Raw genomic sequence first — 19,154 nt, 5'->3', positions numbered from 1 at the left:
GTTTTCCTGAGCAAACAAATGCACAAACAGAGGACTATTAAATGTTTTGATTCATTTTTATGCAAAAATGTAAAAAATTCTTAAGGATGCCAAAACTTTTAAGCGTCTCTTCACATAAGTCTGACAACGAATCATATTTAGTGTCACGTTCCCCAGCCTAGATTTGCACATTTTTCACACCAAACTGGATGAAACTCGTCGCCTTCATTTCGTTTGTTTGCGGACCGATCGCTGACAGAGATGCCGTCTTGTGAAAAGCTCCTTTGTAATAATGAGCAGCGTGTGGGAGGATTGTTCTTCTTCATCATCTGCTCGTCTCCACTCTATTTATAAGGAGCTGGAAGAAAGTCTGCCAGAGTGGATGGCACAGTCGAGAGAGTCCTAACACAATAGAGGGAATAAATTCAGCCTCTCTCGGCTCCACTCGGCCTATTAGGCAGATCGCTCATCAATAAACATCGGAGTTATGAATATGGAAGGAGAGTTGTATCAGATCTGAGAGCGTGTGTTCGTACTTCTCATCTGTGACACTGATTCAGACGCTGTTTACCTACAACTGTGACTCAATACCTGGTAAATTAACTGAGGAGACGAGGGCAGCAGACAAGATCTCACAGAGGATTAGTTTATTTTATTTCAACAACCACCATCTGGCTGGGAGGAAGCTAGGAGTAGCTACCATTAGCTGGGAGGCTAGGAAGCCTTTATATCTAACAACCATCATCATGTCAGGATTGGATTAGAGCAAAGGGCCCGTTGACGCCCACTGACCCCTACCAGGACCGACCCAAGGCCACCTGTCTTCGGTCTGAGACAAACCTTCTGGACGGAGGTGAAGATCAAGGCGTCACATCCACGGGTGCGCCATTAATCATCCCGCCGACCCTCTCTGAGTCACCAGGAGGACGCCGGCCCTCGTCCATCACGCCGTCGTGGCAAACAGCACACAATGAAAAGCCGGGACAAACAATCCGTCCTTGATTTTTAGACATATTTTATTCATTATTTGGCTCAAGCTGGAAAGAAAAACTCAGATTTAATGAATATTTGCTGCTGATACAAAGCTGAAATCTGATTTAAATTAGCAAATTACACACGTTAACGTCATATTTAATGTTTTAGTTTTAAAGGGAATCCGTGTCTTATCTCAATATTTGTAGATCTTTGAAGATGATTATTTTATCTCTGGCTAATTTCTGTGTTTCCTGTCAGTTGGACTAAAAACAAACATTTAAAATCAAGTTTGTTCTGAAGCTGTAGGGAGTTTGAATCTCTAGATCCACCTGAAATAAAGCCTTTAAGAAGCCGTTAAAATCAGCCTGGAGCTAAATAAAAGAACAACGGCTGGACAGTAACAGTCGACAAGTGGCTGCCAATCAGACCTCGAGTTGAAATTATTTAGTCACCTAGCAGAAAGAATAGAGCTACTGTTAGCTAGGAAGCTAGAAAAAGGAGGCTAGGAAGAGCTACAAACCGGCCCAACATGCATAACTTAGGCCGATTGTGAGTTTGTTGTGTCACGACTTTTAAAATCTCCTGAACTGTTTGCAGATTCCTCATTAACATCCATCACGTTTAGGATTTAAAATCTGAACCTATCGGGCTAACGTTAGCTAGCATGCTACTGTCAAAAAGCAGCTTGTCTGATCTGATTCATGCTGAAAGAAACACAAGGTGTGTTTTATCAGAGGGAAGGGAAACAAATAATTAAAATAAAAACAATTAAAGACTCCCACGTCTGTTTGGAGGCTAATTATGTTTATCTCTCAGCTGTTTGTGGAACTGAAAGCAGATTAGCACCTCGCCTTCACTGCCTCTGGCGATGAAACCATTAGCTTCATAGTCTAAAACAAAGGAGTGATTACATGAAGGAGTTCCTCTTCTTCTATTTGTTTCTTGGTCTAATTATCAGACCTGTTAATCTATAATCACAGAATGAGAGCAGCTGGATTACTGTTGACTGAGGGATTAACACCACAGCCTCATTATAAAACCAGATCAGGTTCAGATTCAGAGACTCTGAAGTAGCATCAGAGGAGGAACGAGAGAGGAGGAGGAGGAGGAGGAGGAGGAGGAGGAGGAGGAGGAGTATCTGGTTTGATCTGGGTGGTACATAAAACAAGGAGATGAGATGTGTTTGTTGAGGCTCAGTGATGCTGCTGTCACCAGACGACTGTTAGAGACAGAGGTTCAAGAAACAGAGACGACTAGAAGAGACGAACCATGCTCCTCCACTGACGAGGAGTAGAGGAGGTGGTGGTGGTAACCATGGTAATCTCTACTAATCATCGTCAGGTGAGGGACAGAAACATGGAGGTAGAAAAACAAGATGAACCAAGATGGAATCAATGTGGACAGAGACGATGGAGACGTGGAGACATCTTGGCCGTCTTCTAAGACTCTACACATTCAGGACTGGAGGAGGACATGGAGGAGGAGATGGAGGAGGAGGACATGGAGGAGGAGATGGAGGAGGAGGACATGGAGGAGGACATGGAGGAGGAGGACATGGAGGAGGACATGGAGGAGGAGATAATTGTACTACTTCTCCATCATCTTCTCTATTATTCCATCTTCTCCTCATCGTTCTTCTAATTCTTCATCTTATACTTCTCCTCCTCCTCCTTCTCCTCATCTTCCATCTTTCTCCTCCCCTTCTTGTCCTCTTTTTCTTCTCTCACTCCTCTTCCTCCTCCCTCTTCAGCTGCATATTCTACTCCTCATCTTTCTTCCTATTATTTTCCTTCTCCTCCTTTCTCCTTCCTCCTTTCTCCTCTTTCTTCCTCTTCATCATCTTCTGCTCCTCCTCAATTAACTGTATCACCATTCTCCTCTTCTGCTGCTCCTCATCGTCCTTCTCCTTCATCTCGTCTTCCCTTTCATCACCATTCTACTTCTTCTCCTCCACCTTCCTTCTCTCCTTTCTCTTCTCCATCTTCTACTTGTCCATTCTACCTGTCCTCCTCCTCCTCCTCCTCCTCCTGTGTCCTCCCATGGTTCTACCAGGACTGAAATAATATTTGATTCATATCTTGACAGAGTTCAGATAAACCTTTGTTCTCCAGGATCAGGTGACAGGAGGTGACAGGAGTTAAGTCAGTCATCTGATGGAGACATTCTCCTCCTCCTCCTCCTCCTCCTCCTCCTCCTCTTTCATTGTGTGAAGTTTCTGTCTCTGGAGCTGAGAGTTTAAATCCTAACAGATCTGAAACCATGTGAACGAGCTGATGCTCTTCTCCTCCTCCTCCTTCTCCTCCTCCTTCTCCTCCTCTTCGTAAAGTAAACCGTGATAATCCAGCAGGGATTAAATAACACGACTCTGAGTCTGTCCCAGATCCTCCCTCAGAGAAATACTACGGTTATTTATATCAACTTTAACTGGTCTGCCCACCACCTCCTCCTTCTCCTTCTTGTTCTTGTTCTTCTTCCTCTACTTCCTCTTCCTTCCTCTTCTCCTCTTCATCCTGCCTCCTCCTCCTTCTTCTTCTTCTTCTTCTTCTTCATCTTTCTTCTTCTATTCATCCACCTCTGCCTCTTCTCCTTCTCCTCCTCCTTCACTTTCTCCTTCTTCCTCTTCTACACCTCCTTCTCCTCCTGCTCCTCCTGATTGGCGATGACTATCCAGCAGGTGCATCAGCGCCACCTACTGGACTGGAGTGCTGCATTCAGGGCTCCTCTGAATAATAATCCTGTAGTGTGAACAGGTTTGAGATTTCAGAGAAGAATATGAGGATTTTGGAATCAGGTGGATTGTTGTGCAGCCTGAGCTCAGCTTCAAGTCAAGTCACTTTATTTATATAGAACATTTAAGAATAACAGAAGATGACTCAAAGTGCTTCCAGTCAGGGCAGATAAAAACATCTGCCTCCAGTAAAAGCCAATAATACAGAGGAACAGTAATGCACCGTGTAATACAATAACAATGAAGCAGCAGAATAATAAAATAAAAGTACAGAGAGTGGGTAAAATACAATAAGAGAGAACAATAAAAACCTGTTTAAAATGGACCAGACAGAGTTAGCCATAGGGCAAGAGAAAAGAGGTAGCACTTTAAATGAGATTTAAAACAGTCGACAGTGGAGCACGACGGAAGACTATTGGAACGGCAACTGAAAAAGTCTGGTCACCTCTAGATTTAAGATGAGAGTTAGGGACCGAGAGGATGTGAGGAGGACCTTTGTGACCTGGGGGCAGAATTAGCATGTCAGAGATGTATTGTGGAGCTTAAACCATGTAGGACTTTAAAAACAAATAGTAGGATTTTTGCACTCGGACCAGAACAGGAATGATATGGTTATGTGTCTTTGTGCCAGTTAACAGCTGCATTCTGCACTGGTTGCAGCCGAGAAAGGGTGGGATGGGTCAGTCCTGTATATAAGGAGCCGCAGTAGTCGAGCCGGGAGGTTATAAGAGCATGGTTAACTGTTTCCAGGTCCTTCACAGATAAAACACCAAGATGTTTAACTTCTGAGTGCAGGTTCGCAGACAGGGGCCCCAGTGAGATGTTTATTTGATGTCATTAAGACAATCAAAGAGATTTTGAAGTGAGCTGGTGTAGTCTGGTGTAAACTGTGAGTTAAATTGTGTGTCGTCTGTGTAGCAGTAATATTGGATGTTGTATTTGTTAAAGATAGAGCTAAGGCAAAGCATATATAAGGAAAAAAGAAGAGGCCCTAAAATTGAGCCTTGAGGGACACCACATTTGATGGGAGAAGGGGGTGAAGGGCTGCAGCCTATTTTTACAGAGACAGGATGTAAACCACTTTAGCGACCTCTAAGCGCTTTAAAAGGATGTCATGGTCAACTTTAGTCACTGGCTAAAAAAACTATATAGAGAGAGAGAATCTACTTTCTGTGTTGTTGCCTGGTTTTATCAGTTGTTGTTTAATATTCGCGGCACACGTTGAGGTAGAGGAAGATGGACAGCTGTGGCAGCGATATATTTTTCACCCTCCCTCGTCGCCTTAATCAACCCATCATGAAGTCAGACAGCTCTGATTTACAGATCATGACTGAAAGCTGAAGAGAAAATCGTAGGAGTTGTATCTCAACTCAAAAAAAAAAAAAAAAGAGGAAAAACTGAATAAATCAGAAGTGAATTAAAGATTCAGGCTGAAGAGGAGTTGACTAATGTGTGCTGGTACTGAGGCGGCGATCGGCTCCATCTGCCCCGAGACCAGCTTTATGATTTAATTCTCTCAGCTATGAGCGATGAATTTCTAATGACTGACAGATAATCAACTAGTAGAAGTTCTATTTATTTATCTATTTATTTATTTTAGCTGCTATTTTTTTCTTTTAGGAACGTTTAAAAACAACCTGACAGAGCTCGACTGTGATTTATTCTGATTTAAATTTACATATTTTAAAAAAAACGGCACTAAATGCTTTAGAAGAGCAGCTGATGAATTCAGTGAAGGTCGGTTGAGGTTTTGTGGAGCTGTGTTGTCAAAAAATGACAAAGTGAAATATCAAAGGGCGCCGTCGTCATCAAGGGGTAAAGTAGCAGAGCCACGGGCACCCCTCCACCCCCACCCCCACCCCCACCACCTCCACCGCCACCACCACCACCACTCCCTCCACCGCCTTCCTCCACATCAGTATACAGAGTCATGTCGTGTTCTGTATCATTGCATTTCACTAAATAACCCTGAAGTACAGGAAATAAATACATTCCAGTATTTTACGTCACTGAGTGAAGCCTTGAATTTATCTCTTAAATCCTCCAGAGAGGTAAAGTTCACCTGCAAAGACCAAAATAAACCAAGACTATCTCCCTGGTCTCTCTGACCCTGGTCTCCATGACCCTGGTCTCTGTGGACCCTGGTCTCTGTGGACCAAACATGACGCCTCTCATTTAAACCAAACTATTCTACTTTGGTCTCATCTGTCCACTAAACATTGTCCCAATAGTCTTCTGTCTTGTCCACATGATGTTTAGAAATGTTCTTCTTGGAGAGCAGTGTCTTTGTCCATCACACCATGGTTGTTCAGTGGATTCATCAACATTAACATCAGCCAATGAGAGAGAGGCCTTTAGCTGCTTAGAAGTTCCCCTGGGTTCCTCTGGGACCTCTCAGACTATTATGGAGTGATCTTTGTTGGTGGACCACTCCTGTGGAGGGGAACAGTCGTCTTCAATCTGTCTGACTGTGGATTATTTGTGGCTTCCAAACTCTTTAGAGATGGTTCTGGAACCTTTTCCAGCCTGATGAGCAACAACAACTCTTTCTCTGAGCTCCTCAGAAAGCTCCTTTGTCCACAAACATGTGTTGTGAAGATCAGACTGAGACAAATCCCTGATTTATTGAAACTAAACCAGGAACTGAACCACACCTGAGTCTCATTACATTGATGGAAACACTTCTGAACACATGGACTCTGATTGAGTCCTAGAGGAGCTCCTCTCTGATATGTAATATTGGCTCACAAGTCGTTCTGTGAATGGTTAAAGACAATCAAAATGAATGTTTGGGAAGTCAAAGTCCTTACCTTAATCTAATAGAAATCTTCTTCAGCCATGAAAGGGGATTCAAACCACTGACCTTTCCGTTCCAAAGCTGCTTCTCTAACCACTAGTCCACAGCTTCCTTTGATCCAACAAGTCTGAGCCCCTGAAAAACTTTTCATTTCACATTCATTAACATGCAGGAGGCAGAATATGCTCCCACTGCAGAAGAATGAGATGAAACAAGATGATGAAAACGATCAAACCCCAGTGAAAGTGTGACATCTGCGTTGGCGTTATGTAAGAGGCGTTCATGGTTTTATTGCACTCTGTCCCATTGAGTTTTCATCTGTGCTTTGTGAAAAGGCCCGTGAGCCTGTCGTCCTCTCATTCAGGTAAACAAACAGGCCACTTGGAAAAAAAGAAAAAGGCATGAATGTGTTTGCAGAAGCGACAGAGCAGCAGACAGCGAGGTTTTCTGATGAGTGTCATCACAGACGAGTGGAGATGGTTCAGAGTGAGTCGATGAGCAATAACCCTGGAGGAACATAAAGAAAGAGATTCTATCAATGTACATGGATGTTAATGTGGATGTGTGATGTAGCCTACTGGAGAGGAAAGGAAGGAAGGAAGGAAGGAAGGAAGGAAGGAGTTGGTTTGATTCCTGGAGCATCATAAAGAAGCTGATTCTATGCGTGTGGATGTAAATGTTAGTGAGAGTCAGGCTCTGATTAACGCTGCTACCAGACGACGTACCGTGTGTCAACAGAAGAAGAAGAAGAAGTCAGATGTGTTAGAGAGGCCGACTGTTAATAAGCTGGTCTTAATTAAACAGTTCATTCAGAAACTAAAGTCACTTTGCCTCAGGGACAAAATGTGTCACAGATGAAAAGAGAGAGAACGCTGACTGTTATAAAGACTGGGACAGACGGAGAGAACGAGAGAGGAGAGGAGGAAGGAAGGAAGGAAGGAAGGTTCGAGGTGAGGAGAGGTGAAGCAGCGAATCTCAAAGCTCCAGTTGTTCATCTGTTGGTTTATTCTTCTCTAGTTGATCAGAGACAGACTCTTTATTGTGACATGTCTGTTAACAGAACATCTCAACATGTTCCTCAGAGAACCAGGATCAGTTCATAGACTGTCTACGCATCAGTCACGTCGCCTGAAACTAAACTACAAAGACTTTAGAACAGAAAGAAAAGCATCAGCAGCAGCAGAGCTCTGAGTCACTAGACTAAGAGACGAGGACCAACTCTACATGAGACAAAACATCCAGTTAGCATGGTAGTTAGCATGGAGCTAGCTCTGGATCATGATTGGTTGATCACTGTAACTGTCTAAAGAGAAGGTGGACATTGGAACCTTCCTTCCTTCCTCCCTTCCTTTCCTTGTTCCTTCCTTCATCTTCCATCCTTCCTTCTTTCCTTCATTCCTTCCTTCCTTTCTTTCTCTTTGCTTCCTTTCTTCCTTCCTTCCTTCCTTCCTCCTGTCCCATTAAACCAACACCAGTGGACATTAATGTTTTTGTATCTGCATAGAAAACCGTCTGAATATCAGCAGCAGGCGGAGGATTGATATTTACTGGTTCCCCTCCAAAGCTTCCCCTCTCTTCCCCTCTCTTCCCCTCTCTCCACCTCTCCACCTCCCTCCCTTCCTCTCTTCATCACTCCCCTCCCTTCCTCCCTCCCTCCCTCCCTCCCTCCCCTCACTTTCCTGCTGGGTCTCTCCCTCATTATCTTCAGCGTTGTTGTGTTTTCTGTCTTTGCAGAGAAACTCTGACGCTGAGCAGATCCGCCAGGATGTCGAGGGAAAAAGAGGACAGGGTCTATATTTGAATCACTCCTCCCCCTTCCTCCTCTCCTCGTCCTCCTCCTCCTCCTCCTCCTCCTCCTCCTCGTCCTCCTCCTGCAGCTTCCTCACCAAACTCCTCTTCATCACCTGTGCTCCACTTCTCTGTCTCCTCCCTCGTTCTGTCGTCACAGCTCTGATCTCTTTTTGTTGTGGAGAACAGAAGTTCAGTGGAAGCCTCAGGCCTCTGCTCCTGTTGAACCCTCGACTCCTGACACACCTCACCCTCTTCCCTCCCCTCCTCCCCTCCTCTCCCCCCTCCTCCCCCTCCTCCCCCTGCCATGTCCAACGACAGCAGCCTCCTCGGCGTCTGGGAGGCCTCTGATTGGGCAGACACGTCTCAGTGCCCGCCCTCCGTCGGTGGGGCAACTTTCCTGATCGTGGCGTACAGCGCTGTCATAGCGATCGGGTTGCTCGGCAACGCAGGCCTGGTATTCATCATCGCCCGGCAACAGGAGTTGCGCAACGTCACCAACATCCTGATCGCCAACCTGTCCTGCTCCGACATCCTCATGTGTGTCGTCTGTCTGCCGGTCACCGTCATCTACACCCTGATGGACCGATGGGTGCTGGGGGAGGCTCTGTGTAAGGTCAGTGGGGGGGAGGGAGGAATGGGGGGGAGGAAGGGAGGGAAGGTAGGGAGGTAGGGAAGGAGGGAAGGAGGGAGGGAGGATGGAGGTAGGTATGGGAGGAGAGAAGGAGGAAGGAAGGAAGGAAGGAAGGAAGGAAGGGAGGGAGGAAGTAGGGAGGAAGGTAGGGAGGTAGGGAAGGAGGGAGGGAAGGAAGGAAGTAGGGAGGAAGGAAGGAAGGAAGGAAAGGAGGGAGGGAAGGAAGGAAGGGAGGAGAGAAGGAGGGAGGGATGGATGGATGGAAGGAAGGAAGGAAGGAAGGGAGGAATGGGACGAGGGAAGACGAGAAGGAGGGAAGGAAGGAAGCAGGAAGGAAGGAAGAAAGGAAAGGAGGTAGGGAAGGACAGAGGGATGGAAGGGAGGAATGGGATGAGGGAAAATCAGAAGGAGGGATGGAAGGAAGGAAGTTGAGGCAGGGAAGGAGGGAAGGATGGAAGGAAGGAGGGAGGAAGGATGGAAGGAAGAAGAGGAGGGAGGAAGGCAGGCAGTGATGGAGGGAAGGAGGGATGGAAGGAAGACTTCTGGCAGCTTTGACGCCAACCACCATTAAACCAGAAGAAGAAGTTTCCAGGAAGTCGTTGTGACCTAAACATCAGTCTGGGCTGAATCCTGACCTGAAACTGATCAGCTCCAGTTACTTTAGTTACTTTAGTTACTTTAGTTACTTTAGTTACTTCATCAGCTCATGAGTCCTTACAGATGTTGTCTCTGTGTTCTGTACCTGTCCAGGTGACTCCCTTTGTCCAGTGCATGTCAGTGACGGTTTCCATCTTCTCTCTGGTGCTGATCGCTCTGGAGCGCCACCAGCTGATCCTCCATCCCACCGGCTGGTCCCCCGCTGCCGCCCACTCCTACCTGGCCGTGGGCCTGACCTGGCTGGTCGCCTGCTTCATCTCGCTGCCCTTCCTCTCCTTCAACATCCTCACCAATGACCCCTTCCAGAACATCAGCCTGCCCGCCAACCCCTTCAGGTGAGATGCAGTGTTCACACCTGGTCTTAATTAAAATGTGTCTCCAGATGCGTCCCCTAGAGACCAGATCAGTGTTCACACCTGGACACCAGAGACCAGATCAGTGTTCACACCTGGACCTGTTTAACCTGGACTCCAGAGACCAGATCAGGACGGCTGTTAATCGTAGCAGCACTATTTTCTTAATCTCTTTGACCCCAGGCTGGTGTTCAGTGCAGGTTTCCAGAGTTTTCCTTTAATAGAAGTCAAACTATCTGAGTTGAATACTTTCCTGGTTCCTTTTAAACGTGTTTTCCTCGAGGACAGAGGAACCGTCCGGCCGAGGCGGCGTTTATTCTGATCAGAGACCACGTTGTGAGGCTCACGTTGGCATGAAATTGTGTTTCCCTCCTGCTCTTATTTCAAACGGGGCAGTTACCTCCACTTTAGTTTGACAGCGATGCCCAGAGGTGACACCACGGATACACAATGTGGGATTCAATCTGAAACGGACCAGTGACGTGAATAAATTCATCTCTCAGAAATGAAAGCCTGAAGGGATGCTCACCTAGAGTGACCTCAGCACTGAGTCTGGTTGGAGCTGCAGGACGGTATGATGGAGGTTCAGTTAAATAAAGACCTTAAGAAGGAAGGAGGGAAGGAAGGAAGGAAGGAAATGACGGAGGGAAGGAAGGAAGGAAGGAGGGAAGGAAACGATGGAGGGAAGGAAGGAAGCAAGCAAGGAAGAAAGGAAGAAAAATGGAAGGGAAAAAGAAAGGAAGGAAGGAAAATGGAAAAAAGGAATGAAATAAATAAAAAAGAAGTATTATATGTTTTTTCATTTTTAATACTTTATCAGTTTAAATCCAAACTTTGCATTTAAAGCGTTTAGCTGTGAAGATGTTTGGAGGCAGACTGAGATCAGGTCATAATAAAAACACTAATAGAGAACAATTAACGCCACGGTAACCGTTAATGAAGAGAGATCCCTGGTTGATAGGAGCAGAGCTGAGTTCACTAATTAACTCTTCAGGTTATTTTACGGCTGATTTGAAACGTGACCTCTTAGAAGCTGAGGTTCTATTATTCAGAGTTGGTTCTCACTGTTTGATGCTGTTTAGGTTTCATGTGTCTGATTCTCTGAGGGAATCAATGCATCTAGTCTACCTTTGATTCTATCTCTTCTAAAAATGAAATGATTATTCTAGGTGATTTTAACAAAAACTGGCTAGACAAGTCTTCTGTTAAAGACAAAAATAACTTTGAAAATCTTAATTTAACACAACTCATTAAGGAACCCACTCGAATTACTCCTCACTCCCAGTCCCTGCTTGATTGGATACTTGTCACTCATCCTGAAAGATTTATTGAAGCTGGTATTTTGTCAGACTGTTTTAGTGATCACTCATTTATCTATTGTGTATGGAAAATTAAAATTCCAAAAACACCACCAAAATTAATCAAAATTAGACAACATAAGAAAATTAATATTGACTTATTTATTAATGATTTAATCGCAATTAATTGGGACAGGTATCAGCTAATACCAACTGCTCAGGATGCTTGGGACTTTCTATACTCTGAGTTCACACAAGTAGTAGACAAACATGCACCATGGAAAACCTCTAAGGTCAAGGGACGACATCTTCCCTGGATAAATGCTGATCTTTTAAGCCTTTTCAGACAGAGGGACAAGGCTTGGGCTAAATTCCGGCGGACAAGGGAAAATGCTGACTGGGAAACATACAGGAAACTAAGAAATATCTCCAAGACAATGACCCGCAACGCAAAATCTGATTATTATAAGGAATGTCTTTCCAATAATTTTAAAAATCCCAAGCAATTTTGGAACAGTATAAAAACCATAATAAATACTTCTGATAAAAGCCCCATTAATAAAATACGTGATGGTAATACGATAATTCATGATCCCTTTTTAATTGCTAAAGTGTTCAGTCAGCATTTTTCCACAGTCTGTTCTGACTTAATATCTGATTTTTCTTACAATTATTGTTCTAATAATATCTCTGTCTGTCATAGCACCTTCTCATTTACTAAAATCACACCTCAAGAAGTTCAGAATGCTATTAAACAACTTAGTCTGAGTAGTGGTGCTGGCCTTGATGGGATGGAATCAAGGTATATTAAATTGGCTTCCCATATCCTTATGTTTCCTCTTGCCGATTTGTTCAATCTGTCTTTTGCTACCTGTGAGATACCAACTATGTGGAAACATTCACGAATCACGCCAATACATAAAGGTGGTGATATCCTTGATCCAAACAATTATAGACCAATATCAATAATTTGTACTGTCGCAAAAGTATTTGAAAAATTAATTTTTAATCAAATATCCCACTATCTCAAAACAAATAATATCCTGTCACCTTTTCAGTCTGGGTTCAGACCTAACCACTCAACAACCACTGCACTGGTAAAATTGACTAATGATATATTTTCAGCATCTGACTTTGGTAATCTCACAGGAGCTATTTTTATTGACTTGAAGAAGGCCTTCGATTTGGTTGACCATTATTTACTCTTAGACAAGCTTCATGCAATTGGTTTTTCACAAAGTGTACTTCTTTGGTTTAATTCCTATTTGCATAATAGAAAGCAATGTGTTGTTCTTCAAGGATCTAAGTCTGATTTATTTGTTCAAAAGAGAGGTGTACCCCAAGGTTCGACACTTGGTCCTCTTCTTTTCTCTGTTTTCATCAATGATCTTCCTTTAATTTGTTCTAATACTTCAGCTCAGCTATATGCAGATGATACTGTCATCTATATCTCTAAATCTAATATTTTACAGATACAGAATGCCCTTCAATCAGACTTTGATGCTGTGCAAAACTGGCTGTCATCTAACAGATTGCTGCTTAATAAAACTAAAACTTACTCCATGGTCTTTGGTACAAAACATAACCTAAAAATGAAACCTAATAACTTAATCATAACATGTAATGATGGTATGAATCTGCATAGAGTTGAACAATTCAAATATCTAGGATTATGGCTTGACTCAGAACTTACTTTCAAACCTCATATAGACTATATTCTTCGTAAAATCAACTTTGGTATCAGTGTTTTATTTCGATCCAAGAACTGTTTTACGCTTAATGTTCGAAAGAAACTTGCCTCACAACTTATTTTACCTTTTTTTGATTATGCTGACGTAATATATCTAAATGCATCCAAAACCAATCTTCTACCCCTCAACACAGCATATAACAGTCTTTGTAGATTTGCTCTTGGTTGTTCTTTTTACACTCATCACTGTACCATGTATAATACACTCAAATGGCCCTCACTCAGTATAAGAAGACATAATCACTGGTTACACTTTATTTTTAAATGTATACATTGCAATTATCCTGCTTATTTAAAACAATTTTTGATTCCATATTCCACAACATATCAATTACGGCACTCATCCCAGTACTTTTTCCTTATTCCTACAGTGAACAAAACAATTGGTAAAAGAGCATTTATGTTTAAAGCGCCATCAGACTGGAATAATCTTCCGTTAAACATACGCTCATTGACTTCTTTTCATAGGTTCAAATTTTCCTTGTCTTCTTATTTTGAGTTAAATTGCACATGTTTCCGATGATGTTATATCAATATTATTTGTAACACACTGTAACTTTAATTCGCAACATTATGTTATTATTATACTTTTTATTTTACTAGGCTATTGCTATGGCCATTTGTGGCCATCGAGAGGTTGTGCTTATTCTTATTCTTTTACTTATTTTTTTATGTTTGTGTTGATGTCCGTTGTCTTTGTCGTTATATGTCTGTAGATTGTTGATTGTGTTTTGTCTCTTTATTTTTTGGTTGTAATGTATTTTAGGACCCCCTCGAAAACGAGAGGATTCCTCTCAAGGGGTTTATCCTATTAAATAAAATTTCTGATGATGATGATCTATTAACAGGACGGAGCTCACTGGCTGCACCGCTGACTTTAACAGGCTTTGATTGATCATCATTTAAACTCCACTAATATAAAGTCATCAGTCACTTAATAGAGAATCTGTGACAATGACATTGAACACTGACACGGAGAGAGAGAGACAAGAATCAGGAAAAAGGTTAGAGTCTGGTAACGTCTGGATTTAAATGAGGAAAGAAAGAGAGAAAGGAAGGAAAGAATGAAGGAGAGGAAGGAAGGAAGTAATAAAGGAAGGAAGAATGTAAGGAAGGAAGCAAGGAAGGAAGGAAGGGAGGAAGGAAGGAAGGAAGGAAGGAATTAAAGAAGGAAGGAAAGAAAGGAAGGAAGCAAGGACAGAAGAAAGGGAGGAAGGGAGGAAGGAAAGGACAGAGGGAAGGAAAGAAGGAAGGAAGGAAGGAACGAACAAATTAACAAAGGAAGGATGTTAGCTGCTAGCGGTCACTGTTTAAGGCCTCGTTCAGACCTCACATTTAAGTCCGGTCTAATCAATCTGACCACCTGTCCCATCTCTAAGTCCCTGAGTTCACACCTGGTGTCTCTACATGAGTCCCCAGCCAGGACTTGAGATCTGATCTCGTTGTGATGTCCTAGAACATTTAGTCCTGGTTCTGAATCTTGGATGTGTTTCCTGCTTTTATTTTGTAAAGTTCTTCCTCCGTGTTTCTTGTCTTGTGTTACTTCCTGTGTTTTCCCCTCCTTTTATTGGTTGATTGGTTTCTCCTTGTATGCTCCTCCCTCATTGGTCTCACCTGTGTCTCATTAACTGCTCTGCCCAGGTGTGTATATATAGTCCTGCCTTATGGTTTGTTGTTCCCTCTGTCTGTCCTTCCACGTATTCCCTGGTCCTCCTCATGTTCTCGTCTTGGTTTTGTCGTTGCGTTTTTAGAAACCTGGACTTTGAGTTTTTATTAAAGTCATTTTATCTTCGTGTCCTGCATTTGGCTCCTCCCCAACCAGACACTTGACACATTTTAATGACACCAACACTCTAATGACATCTAAAAATGTCCTGAGATCGTGCACCAAGCTTCTCTTCTTCAGTCGTTCCAAGACTCTTCTTTCCTCATCATCCTCTGCTGTAGTATTTGAACCATGAACGCACCACCTCAGCTTCCTCAGATTGTCTTTGTGCTCACGTCGTTGCTCTCCAGCGTTCTTTGTTCTCTGATTGTTTCTGGGACCTTGGCAGTGATCTGGTTGTGGGTTTTTTATTTCTTTTTGTTGTTCACAGTCTGGTTTTATGACCTTGAACCAATCTCCTCTGAAAGTAAAGCCATTTTTCTTTCTTTGTTCGCTTTTCTTTTATTGGATCCACTGAACTGAGCTCTGTGTGCAAGAGATGGAGAGGTTCAGGTTTTAAAACAGATCAGTGCATTAGATTAATATCAGCCTTTTTTTAGCAGGAACATCAAATAATACTAAGTAATGTGATATTTGAGTCATAGCAGCCGGCGGAGCAGAGGTCCCGTCACTGCTGTCCAGGACAAATGCCAAAGCGAGGGGACGCGCTCTGTCTTCTATTTGTCCTTTAGATGTGTCTGTGTGTCTGTCCTGTCTCAGGGACCATCTGATCTGCATGGAGCTGTGGCCGTCGGACAAACACCGCCTGGCCTACACCACCTCGCTGCTCATCTTCCAGTACTGCCTTCCTCTGCTGCTGGTGCTGCTCTGCTACCTCCGGATCTTCCTCCGCCTCAGACGACGCAGGTCTCTCCGCTCTGCTTTACTCCTCGGCCGTTGCTGTGACGGCGTGTTTGTGTTGTTGTATCTAGATTCAGTCCTTTGCACGCTCTATTTATAAAACACTGTCGTTACATAAGTCTGCCTCAGGTCGGGTGTGGATTTCTGACAATAGCCGTGGTGCTGTGTTGTGCAGGGACATGCTGGAGCGCAGCAGGAGGACTCGAGGAGCCCAGAGGATTAACGTCATGCTGCTAGCTATTGTCATCGCCTTCGCTCTGTGCTGGCTGCCGCTGAACGTCTTCAACACTCTGTTTGACTGGCACCATCAGGCCCTGCCCGACTGCCAGCACGACGCCGTCTTCTCCGCCTGCCACCTCACGGCGATGGCCTCCACCTGCATCAACCCGGTGGTGTACGGATTCCTCAACAGCAACTTCCAGAGGGAGCTGAAGATGACGCTGCAGCGCTGCCAGTGCGGCAACCGGGCGGCCGAGAGCTACGAGAGCTTCCCTCTGTCCACCGTGGGCAGCGAGGGCATGACCAAGGCCACGTCCCTCAACAGGATGGGGTCGGTGTGCGTTCCCTCGCCCAAACCCGAGATCAGCTCGGCATTACCGGCCAAAACGTTACCTGTTAACACCTAAGAACGAGTTCTACCACACTGTCTCCTGACTGGAGAGCAGCAGGTAAACAGCTCATCAGTGGCTGAGAGCTGGAAACAGGAAGTAACGGACACATCACAAACTACCGTCTGCAAACCTCCGAACAACTTCAACGTCATTTCATAACTTTCCTGCCGGAGTACAGCTGAGTGTTCAGAGACAGTGGACGATGAAGAGGTTGGAGCATCGAGTCCAGAACATGAGGAGAAGGAGACGCTTGGAAAACGCCCGTGAACTCTAATCACATCCCAGAACGACAACGTTCCACTGAGATCCTAAAACAACCAACGACACCCTCGACGCTGTGACGTTTGGAGGAACAGAATTCCAGAACGCCGTGACATTCTGGAATGCTGGAACGTTCCACAGGGGCCACATTCCAGTGACATCCAGGACATTGATTATGTCCCACAACGTCAGGACGTTCTAGAACGGCAACCTTCTAGTGACGTACCAGACCAGCTAAATTTTAATTATATCCTAGAGAACAGTGGAATGTTCTGGAATAACAGGGATAACAATGTCGCACTGCTCCAAAGTTGCTGCGAGCGCCTGGAGCGCCACATTCTAGAATTGCTCTGACATTCTCGAACGGCAGCGACAGTCACGCTTTGTTAATAAAAACGTTGCGGTGTCGCAACACTCTAGAACGTCATAACGTCCTGGAACAGCAGCAGCCTTCCAGAACCAGAGTGTTCTGCGTTTACGATATTCTGGAATGGCAGCGTTCCAGCGAGGCCCTAAAATTACCATCGACACCCTCTACGGTGTGACGTCTTAGAACAACAGCGTTCTAGAATGTTGGAATATTCTAGAACGGCCACAATCCGGTGACATCCAGGACATTGCAACATTGTGTCCTTCTAGTGATATTCATGAACAGCTTCATTTTACTTTCTGGAACGGCCGCGTTCTCATCTCATGTTGTTCTAGAATTGCTCATTTGATGTTCTCAAACAAAATAAAAATAAAAAATGTCGCAACATTCTAGAACGTCGTAACATCCTGGAGCAGCGACAACAACCGTGTTACGACATCCCAGAGCGAGCGCACCGTATGCTGCGCCGTTCTCGTACGACGACATTCTAATCGTATTCTATGACGTTCTAGAATAGCAGCGTTCCAGTGACGTTCCAGACCAGCATTTTAACTTTGTGCTAGGGCTGCACTGCAACGTCGCAACGTCCCGGAGCGTTCTGACATTCTCCGTTCTCGCGGTGTTCTCGTGTCGTCCTGGAACGTCACATTCTAGAATTGCAACCGTCAACAGTCCAGTGACATTCCAGAACAAGAACATTTTGATTATGTTCTAGAGAACTGTGACGTTCCAAAATAGCAACGAATGAAAAGAGGGCAAAGCAGATTCTAAACGTAGCCGACTGACTGACAGACAGGGAAGAAGAGGAGAAGTCAGATCACGCTGATGTGGAACCACCTCTCTGATATGAAGCCGTCTCATATGTAACTTACAGAGTATAAGTGGTATCGTTACTGTAGTGCACGCCTTAGTGAGTATTTGACTCGAATACGACAGAAGAGAATGAGGCTGAATGTGTTCTGTAATAAGACGTATTTATTATAATCCACTGAACAACTGATGTTTGTGCTGAAGGAACATTTAGATACAATACAGTGATGGTAGGTGTTCATGATGCCATTTAGCCTTACTGTTTCCTGAATGACATGAAACGTTGTAGGAATGTTTGGGATACTGCTCCATCACCAGGCTATTAAACATTCAACATAAAGTATTACCCCCTGGGTTTCTTATTCTAATACCTGTTCCTACCTTTTAGAATAAATAACAAGTCTGTGTCATTCCGTTTGTTCTGCTTCCGTAGCCTTTTCATTTGACTTTCTTTCACATTTTTCAGTGCCTGATTGTTTCATAGTGGAGTGGAATAATTCTATTTTCTAATTTATCTTCTAACCTCTGTAAAGCTGTGAGGGACGGGCGCTAATATCAGGGAGCCCATCTGTAACTGATGTAGCTGCAGGCAACGAGCTTTGAGCGTTTTCTCTGCTGAGTTCTTTGTGACCGTCTCATTAAAGTGTGAACATGTAGCGTGTGTGTGGCTTTATGAGTAACTCAGACCGTGAAATGAAAATAAACACCACAGGCTGCATGAAGAGCTTCCCATAGTCGTTTTCAGTCGGAGTCAGAGAGTGAGGTCCATCACATCTGTTGGACAAATCACACCAAGTATTTATAAGATTCTCTGATTGGATCTAAGCAGGCACTGTTTAATTCTGTAGTCTGAACTCAACGTTAGAGCCCTAGAAAGTTCTCCATCCACATGAAAACTCTACAATTTCCTCATATCCAGGCATTCAGGACACTCCAACTATAGACAACCAGGTGTAATTAGCACTAAACTAAATGAGTCCTCCACATCTGGATGGAGTCAAGAGTTCCTAACGGGCTTAAAGTCGGCAAAGCATCTGAGAAACTAAATGTCTCTGACTGGTTGGAGGACGATCCACTCGATGCGGAGGTATGTATTGACAGCATGTGATTCTGCAGGTCTGGAGTCGGTGTACACATATCTGTGAGTTTACACCTCACTGCTGTGGTTCGTCATGAACAAACATCAGCGATCCACACATCATTGAACCTCTGCATGGCTGCTGCTGCTGCTGCTTCCTCCCAGCACGACGCCACCGATCCAGACTCTGATCTTTTGAGCTCCTGGGGGAGGCCAGCTGCCAGGAGCATGTGGAAGAAGTCATATGTCCAGCTGTGAGATGATGACACAGGTCAACCACAGCAGATGGTTGACAGGTTGAACAGAAGGAGTGTGGTAGGGCTGTGCAAGACAGAATACTATCTTCTGCTAAGAGTAGAAACAAAAGTTGGATTCAGGAAACTTACTAAAAACCAGGATAATCACCCCTAACCTATGTGGTGACTTACATGCGTGCACAACAGCAATATTCTTATGGATTCTATAATGTGCACAATGATTATACAAAGGCTAAATAAAA

The 19,154-nt window shown here is 44.1% G+C and overlaps 1 protein-coding gene across 1 annotated transcript; it reads left to right on the top strand.

The window, feature by feature from the left end:
- Positions 1 to 8,574: 8,574 nt before the first annotated feature.
- npy8ar (neuropeptide Y receptor Y8a) lies at positions 8,575 to 18,485 on the top strand (the record flags this gene model as incomplete). The annotated part of the gene is made up of 4 exons (XM_084571987.1): positions 8,575 to 8,883; positions 9,652 to 9,893; positions 15,385 to 15,531; positions 15,701 to 18,485. The coding sequence occupies 4 exons, from the start codon at positions 8,575 to 8,577 to the stop codon at positions 16,149 to 16,151; spliced, it is 1,149 nt and encodes a 382-aa protein (XP_084428113.1). The 3' UTR covers positions 16,152 to 18,485.
- Between the last annotated feature and the right edge of the window lie 669 nt (positions 18,486 to 19,154).

The sequence above is a fragment of the Chelon labrosus genome (genome assembly GCF_963514085.1).
Source record: "Chelon labrosus genome assembly, chromosome: 22".
Taxonomy (NCBI): domain Eukaryota; kingdom Metazoa; phylum Chordata; class Actinopteri; order Mugiliformes; family Mugilidae; genus Chelon; species Chelon labrosus.
This window is presented reverse-complemented; position numbering and strand designations above follow the sequence as displayed.